This window comes from Eucalyptus grandis, chromosome 5 (genome assembly GCF_016545825.1).
Source record: "Eucalyptus grandis isolate ANBG69807.140 chromosome 5, ASM1654582v1, whole genome shotgun sequence".
Taxonomy (NCBI): Eukaryota; Viridiplantae; Streptophyta; class Magnoliopsida; order Myrtales; family Myrtaceae; genus Eucalyptus; species Eucalyptus grandis.
This window is the reverse complement of record NC_052616.1, coordinates 48,198,174-48,206,905: the sequence shown is the minus strand read 5'-3', so window position 1 is coordinate 48,206,905 and position 8,732 is coordinate 48,198,174. Positions and strand designations below refer to the sequence as shown.

Here is an 8,732-nt window from a genome sequence, read left to right as displayed (position 1 = left end):
AGTTAATTAAGCTTAGGTGGTTAGTTTAATTTATTTAATTGTGAATTAGATTAAGATGTTTGTTTAATTTAAAGTATGCTTAATTAAAGGCTAAGAGAGTTTATTTAATAATAAACATTGATGGGACATAATAGGATTTTAATTTTGAATTATTTAATTGCTTCAAAATTCTGGAAACTTATAATATTATATTATATTCCGAAATTATTAAAATATTATTATTAAAAAAACGGAAAAAATTATTTTTGACCCTAGGTTGCTCGAATTTTCGTGCCGATCGCTGTTGTGCATTTAGAATTTGAATTTGATGATTGGTTGTGGCAAATTGAGTGTGATTGCGATAAATAGGGATTATTTATAAAATCCTAAGGGTGGAAATTGATGGGAGATTGGCCGTGATTAACCACCTATTAGAGGTCGTGGCTAATAGGGCCGTGATGGACCACCTATGAGAGGTCGTGCCCAGTGAGGCCGTGATGAACCACCTATTAGAGGTCGTGCCTAATAGGGCCGTGATGGACCACCTATGAGAGGTCGTGCCCATTGAGGCCGTGATGGACCACCTATGAGAGGTCGTGCCCAGTGAGGCCGTGATTGACCACCTATTAGAGGTCGTGCCCAGTGAGGCCGTGATGGACCACCTAATTAAAGGTCGTGTCGAGTGGGGCCGTGATTGCCACTGATTGTTAAACCTTCCTATAGGGCCGGGATTGAGAGCAATGATTGATTTGTTAGAATGAAATGTAATCGGCCGAATCGATTGATCGCTGAGACGATCCACATGGTTGAATTGTTTTGATAATGTGATTGTGCCACGGTTGTTTGGTTATCATAATTGTACGTGGTTGAATTATATAAATTGTGCTAACTGCGAGATGAAGGGCGAGGCGAGGTAAGTCTTCGTGTGATGTGGCTAGGCCACCGGGCATATTTTCTTTCTAATAGGGGTTTAGGGGTTGAACTTGCTGAGACATCGTCTCATCCCGGTTGTGGGATTAAAATTTCAGGTCCTTGGTGGACGGAGCGACCGAGATAGCTTTGGTTGGCCTTGAGGAATTGCAGAGGTGAAGTCTAAGGATTGGAGAGCGTGTCCGACTTGTAGGTCGTAGGACAGTTCACTTTTAAGAGCCGATCTTTTGTAGACGTTTGGCTGTAGGCCTTCGTTTGTAACTCCGTTGGTTTATGTAAGTGATTGGTTGTGAAATTGTTTCCTGCTTTTCTATCCCGTATTTTATTGTTAGGGGTTTTATATTACGTTCCACTTGCGTAATCATAAATGAATGGGGTCGGCGACACTACCTGGGAATGTCGCATTTGCATGACCATGGTGGGATATTAGCGCGCTCGAGGTTCGGGGCGTGACAAATAAACTTCACATGACTCAAGAAATGAGCAAGACGCTCCATGATACACTTAAAGAAAAAGCAACTCGAGAGCGAACTTCGTCAGCCAGAGTTTTTGCAGGAAAATCGGGGAGATAACCACAAGACGGAGCAATGCAGCAGTTGTAATTGAGGACCAACCTTCTTGCTCGGCCTTCACGAGCACAAATTTTTGAAGACTGTTGCACTTGATTTTTTTTTTTAATTGATTCATCAATGAGAAACTAGAATATTTTATAGTTGAGAATCTGATTCTTTTATTCTCTACGTCTTTAGAATATTTTTCTCCTTAATTAGGTTGACCATATGTATTATATATAGGGTTGTGGTTGTATAATGTTATAAGTAAGAAAGTAATATCTATCTTATTCCCAATTCTCAGCTCCTTTCCATCCCTTAATATTTTCACCTGGTATCACTGGGTTCTTTCTCAACCTACTTTCGCATCACTCTGAAAATCAAACTCTCTTTCTTCTTCGTTTCTTTTCACACAGAAAACTTGTGAAAGTTTTTATTTTTTGGTTAGAACCAATTGAGAAATTATGCCGAGAAATCAAACCTCAAAGTTGGGGATGTCCAATGAATCAGAAGGTTTTTTTTTTTTCCCCAACAATCAAGGTTTCGAAAACTTACCTTCAGATCCTCGACAAGTTAAGGAGAAAGAAAACTAGACTGATGAACAGGGCCACATACAGCCTAATGAAGGAGGATTGGGCTCCATTCAACGCCCTCCTCAGCCAAATTCAAGGCAATTATTCACAGTATTGTATGTCCAGTGGATTCCCGTCCAAGTCCAACCTATCCAAACTGCTATGGTCTCTCTAGAAAATAACGGGCCAGGAGGAAGGCCACCTTCTACCACTGAGCCTAATCCAAGACATGGAACGGGTTGGTCCTATTCGAATCAGACTAATCCAGGTCCATCGGGTTTTTCATGATGATTTAACGGTATTTAATTCGACCCAATACATCTATGATGATTTAACGGTATTTTACATTATCAATTTGTGCTTTACAGTAGTGTACTAATATTCACAAATATTTACTACTTTTCATCGTAATGTATTTCATAATGGTCGGAAATATTTAGGTATCTTAAATTTCTTTAGTTTACAAAGTTTTTCTCTCATAACTCAATGAACAACGTTACAGATATTTAAGTATCCTAATTTCTAAAGAAAATTTATGTTTTTTCTAAGGCTTGCGATATTTTGTCATAACATGGTTCAAAATACGAAAAATATATATTATAATATTTAACAAATTACTACAAATGCTCACGCTATGTTGTCATAAACCAATGAAAAATGTCATAAATACTTAAAAGGATAACTTCATACGCAGCGTTAGTGTGAAAAAAGTTTTACACAACCAGCCTCATACAACATTCATTAGAGAGAATGCATAGTTATAATTCTCAAGTCAATGATGCATGGGAACGCTTGTGAAAAATTTTCTTTACATCGGCAGAATATGCTCTCTTTTTTTTTCTTCTTTTTTCCTTTTTCATATTAAAGCCTTACGACATTTTGTCAAAGTGCAGTAATGTTCAAACTTCAGAAAATGTATAGATGCACATAAGATAGTTTTAAGTTAGATTTTTTAGTGTTCTGTTGACAACGCATCATAAATATTGCGGATGTTCTTACTTTAAATATAAACACATGCCATACTTTATTTTAAATTTTGGTACCTCCTTACATTTTATGATGTTTTGGACGAATAAAACAAACCATGTGCCAATGTAGTATGTTTGAAATAGTAATGAATTTTTCTGCTCATGTTAAATTCACATTTTTTTTTTCATTTGGATATGCCAACAAATATTATTGCCACTTATGATGGAAAAGCACTTAAAACAATATATAGCTGGAAAACAATACTGCTTAGAAAAAGAAGGCAACTTTATTGCAATTTAAGGTGACCGTAGTACATTATACCGAAGTAATCAAGGATGAGATGAAAACATGAAAATGATGCTAAATTGTCTCGTGATCACAGGTCAACGACTTCATATGGTCTTGTAGGAGTCCGAGACCACGTTTGTCTTCATAGTTGTACATCAGTGAAACCATCTTAGCAGCATTCACGCAAGCTTCAAGGAAAGGCGCAGAGGACGGACATGGAGAGAGGCACTCTTTGTTGAGCAGCTTCCACAATTTCGATATCAACTTCATCACATGCTCCCTTGCGCTTTGGTACGAAGAGCCTTGATTTTCCCCCAAATAGCAATCCACGTATGACCCGTCGTAGCCATTTTGATTCTCGTCCTTCAGGGAATCGAATCCCCCGAGTAAAAAAAAAAAAAATCATATCAATAAAATAATGACAAAACGCAAATAAAAAATGAATAAAACCCGAATATTGCCCAGCACGAAACCATGAACTAGTGTACCTGGGCACATCCGAGGTCATCCCAAAGGCGAAGAATTTCAGCGATTAAGAATATTATATTTGGCAGCTGCACCTCTTCTTTCTTTGAATCAATACTTTGGTTGGCAATGTTTTGGCCCATTAGAAAGAACAGGTGAGTTAGCACCAAGGGCACACCCGAAGTGATAATCGCATTCTTCAAGTAATCATCTGCCTTTGGCAATTTCCCAGAAGCGTTCCACTGAAACTCCACCAGGAATGCATTGCACAAATTCGCCCACTGCATGATCAAATGTTATCTGACTGATCAAGGATCATCTAAAATGTAGTCATAAATCAAAAGCCTGAGCTTATTGAGCTTTCGTAGTAGTCATAAATGACAAATCACTAGGAAATCTCTCTCTCTCTCTCACTCTCTCTCTCAGAGAGTAAGGGAACTCAATGCTGCACTGAGCTCAAGTTTATTGCTAGGAAGCCAGGGCACGGCTACAAGATCTTGACAGAAACGCCTAGATCTCGCCAAGATTTGTGTGTGAGTGTGTATGGGAGAGGGCGGGAGGGGGGGAGGGAGGGAGGGACAGTTGCAGCTTAACCCTATCAGTGATAAGATCTCCGTGTATGGCATTATAAGGAATTCTATAAAAGAGTGAATGAAACTCGACGATGATGAAGCCGGCAATTGGTTTTTGTGGCTTTAATTTGAAGAAGTGAACACAAACTTCAAAATGATGACCAAAATATTGGAGGGTGGTGAGACAAAGAGTGGAAAAAGGGAGGAGGATATGGTCAAGGTTGAGTTTTGGTTCAGTGCAACGAATCTCCAATTAAGTCACGTTCATTTAGAGTTGAGATAGGAGTTAGCAACAACATAGGTTCTTATCAATAATAATTTTATATTTATACCATATGTTTCAAGAATCTCGTGGGGTTCCATCCATGCTTCTCAAAGATGATTCTGCCAAAATCATTTGCAATATCATTGAGAACCTTGAAGCATATTTTCATGTACTCTGGAAGCTGCTCGGCACACGCATTATCCCATCCGAAGGAAAACAATTGCAAGAAATATTTAAATTGTCAACATAATATAAATATGGAATGTAGTTTTTTTATTTATTTGATGTAATAGTTGCAACATAATAGGTAAAAAGGGATATTTTCGATTGTATACCTTTTAATGAGTTCTGTAAAGAGAATTAGTTCGTCAACCGTGCCATGGACATCAAATATGTCGTCAATAATGTACACGAGAGAGATGGGCTTACTGAGCTCAACCCTAAGCTCAGACAAGCTTGGATCTGTGAGAATTGCCATGGACCACATGTACCATTTTAGTGGCTGGTCTCTAGCAAACTCCATCTTCTCTCCCAATCCCAACTCTTTCCACCACCTGAAATATAGGATATGCATGAGGAAAACTAAAGCAACGGTACATAATAGTATACTCATTTAAATGAAACAAATGATTCATTTGAAAATTCTATTGATCTCATGACATAGAGATTTGAGAAAATGGAGATATAGAGTCCATCATTTTCCTTATACTTTTTGGTGAAACTGGTTTAAGTCATGCCACCAAAAACTGGTTTAAGTCATGCCTCAAACTGTGATTTGTGAGTTTGATATTAGTCTGAACCTAAATGCCAACTCCTTAAATACATAAGTTTAAATATAGCATCTTATTTATGCATTGATATACTTGTATTAGGGCCAGCTATTAAGATTTCGCCTACTATTATATGTTGGTCATCTATAGTCCTTCAATTGAGCATAACTTTGGGTAAGTAGTTAATTAATTACTCACTTATTAATTTGGTGAATCTCCTTCTGGTGCACATATTGATCAATTCTTCGCTTTCTGTTTGCCACTTCTAGCAAGTCTTCCATCCACGAGTTTGTGCTTGGCATATCGTTTACAAAACTTTGAGGAGCTAGCAATCTTGCAAAGCTCTTGCGATATGGATATTGCAATGTACTTTCTATCATTCTCGCTTGTTCATTATCAAGATCACACGTCAACAATGCATTGAGACACTTGTTGCTAAAGAATTCGGCTTCGTCGAGTATATCCTCTCCTTCCGTGCTCATTTGTGACGCTTCGTATAATTCCATCATACCCTTGATGTTTCCCTCCAGTTTCATAACAAAACCTTTTCCCTTTTCGTTGAAGTATTCGAACACATCTACATAAAAAACACAAGGACTATAATACATCAAAAAGCATAGTCTAATATCTAATTTATAAGTTGCTTCGCTCATTCAAAATTATGATGTGCATACTTTGGTTTCGAAAAAAATGCTAAATTGGTTAAAATTATTTCATCTCAAGTAAATTTTTATTTTTTAATGTAACTAAAAAGAGAACAAATGAAGGAAATGGGCATATATCTAGGTTTTTTCAATTCGATTTTTGTAATATGAATAATTAGTTCTTACTTTCCATTTTGAACAAAACTTCAGAACACTAATGCATTGCTTAATATCTGGCATAAGTCCACGATATAACATGCATTGATGGATATCCATTGGAGAGTTCATCCCAATTAAACATTTCCAATTCTTAAATCAGCAAAATATTTTTAAAAAAAATCAGCTTATATTCTTGTCCATTTTCATCCTTAACAAACTATTGGAAATTTTAGGGCTTCCACGTAACTAGACAAAACAACAACAAAAAAGTTGTCTTCTTTTGTTATGTATAAATAGCAACACTGTATTTCGCTATTGCAATCGACTTGAAACTCATAGGAACAAACCTGCAGGCACACGATAACCTTCTTGCCTTAGAAGTCGAAACCGGAGAGCGATCTCATAGATATCATCTTTGCCATGATTCAAAGAGCTAAAATGTGTGTATTGCCACGTTAGAATGGCTTTAATCTGTTCTCGGAATAGGGATTTGACTCCTAGTCGCTGAATCATGTCGACAATGATCAAACTTTCTACGGGCTCATTCACCACTTTATTCAGAAAATCTATAAGGCTCTTTATTTTTGGTCATGTTTGATCCCGGAATCATCCTACATCATGGAAATCCAGAGTTACAAGTGAGGTCGATGTTATAATGAAAAAAAAAAAAAAATTAAGCAAGAATGAACTAAATTGGCGATATTTTTTCTCATGTAATTTAACAAAGAATTATTGTAATGAAGCAAAAAATATTAAATGAGCAAAAGTTCAAAAGAGCAAAGACAATAATTTTTCATAGTAATATATAGTAATTTAGTATGAGATTGATAAGGCTTTCTGTTGACATTAATTTTATGCTATTAAAGCTTGGTATGCTCATATGCACAAGGTGATATATGACCTTACAGGCCAGTCCAGTTGAAATTGTTTCAAATGATCAAATCTTAATGGGAGTTAATAAGTTGGTTTTTTAATTACAGATTCCTTTCTACTGAGCCTTGAAAGAAAACATTCTTGTTTCCCTGCGTATATTCGGTAAATAAGCTTCCTTGTTATCCTATTTTGGTTTTATTTTTCTCCTCTTTCTATCACCAATAGGCCAATGAAGAATCCAAATAGGTGTTGGCATATAGGTATGCCCTACGAAATAATGCTCGGAGGAAAACACTACGTCTGCGATTTTTTTTTTCACACGAGCTAAGGAAGGAAATGGAAAGTTGAAAAGAAAAGGCTAGGATCAGGGGATTTACCGGATAAGTTTGCTCCTTGGCAATGCTCGATGATTGCATTTGGTTAGGTCGATCCATTATGAAGCTGGAATCGGTGGCCGACCCTTTCCCAGTCCTAATCACGGGGAGAGTAGAAGTGCGAAGATTGTTAAGAATGATAGGAGGTTGATTTGCTTTAGATGGCCTATTTATAGTGAAAAACAGAAAATGCCTAAAATATATTGATAGGGAACGTGCTGCACACATCTTTTGTAAGTTTCTGCAGTTGGAATCTTTGTTGTGGGCGAGAAACTTGGGTGCGTACAATTGTCGTTCTCAAAACCCGATTGGAGGAAACATCGTCGTTGAAAGCATACATCAATGCATATACATTTCGGAGAGGTTTCGAGTGTCAATGGTCTTCAAGAAATTAGAAGCGCACTGATCGCAATGTCTAAAAGAAAAGGACATGAAGGGCTTTTTCGGCAAACAAGGAAGACCACGTACTCGGATTTTATTCTACTGTTTCAGATTTAGCTCATATTTTACGTGATACACGAGGTAAGAACACATACTTGAACTTGAACTCTCAAAACTTTGTCCTATGGGGAACGCGTTTGCTCCTAAAATTTGTGGTCCTGTCCTCCATAATAAGTTCGGCTCTCTGTGAAATGAGCGCATGTGCGTGCAACAAGCAGAAGAGCGTACGGGCCAGCGAGGGTGAGAAATTATGTTTAGTCATCTTTGGGATAATGTGGAGGAATTATCCATGAGCTTGATCTATTTTACTAAACTAAATTTGGACCATTAAAAATGGCGAATCATCAGTTCGAATTTGATTTAGTACACGTTTAAAGTTTACTCAATAATTTCTCAAATGTATGTGAGAGCGAGGTGAGAAAGAGGAGAAGAAAAATTGTAATGTCAGATTGTCCTTAAGAGTTGAGGGGCATAAATGTTGTCTTATAGTGCTAATGTGGGGTAGCGTCATGTATTGTTTTTAAATATATATAGAGCTGACAAATTGGGTTCAAGATCAATTTCTTAACTCGAATTCAATGAGCTACGTCAAATATGGGTTGTCTGAAAATTTCAAAACGGATTAAAGTGGGTTTCCAATATCAGAGGCAAAACCCAACTAGATATGAATCTTAGTGGGTCTAAAGACAAACTCACTTCTAACCCAGTTAAGCTTAAAAAGGTTATTAGCTAAATAAATATTAAAAAAAATAAATAATAAAGAAAGAGAAAACTATGGTGTCGAACAAGAGAGGGAGCCACCTAGATAGTACCCCTCCGTCGTGGGCTGTGTCACCAATGATGGCCGGTCACGCCTCCGCTGCCCACCGTGGTCGGCGGC

At 37.3% G+C, this 8,732-nt stretch overlaps 1 protein-coding gene across 1 annotated transcript; it reads right to left on the bottom strand.

The window, feature by feature from the left end:
- Positions 1 to 3,361: 3,361 nt before the first annotated feature.
- On the bottom strand, positions 3,362 to 6,748 carry LOC104447392 ((3S,6E)-nerolidol synthase 1). Its single transcript, XM_039313803.1, has 6 exons — positions 6,512 to 6,748; positions 5,560 to 5,938; positions 4,927 to 5,145; positions 4,659 to 4,797; positions 3,778 to 4,035; positions 3,362 to 3,652 (listed from the first exon to the last, which is right to left on the bottom strand). The coding sequence occupies exons 1-6, from the start codon at positions 6,675 to 6,677 to the stop codon at positions 3,362 to 3,364; spliced, it is 1,452 nt and encodes a 483-aa protein (XP_039169737.1). The 5' UTR covers positions 6,678 to 6,748.
- Positions 6,749 to 8,732: the final 1,984 nt, after the last annotated feature.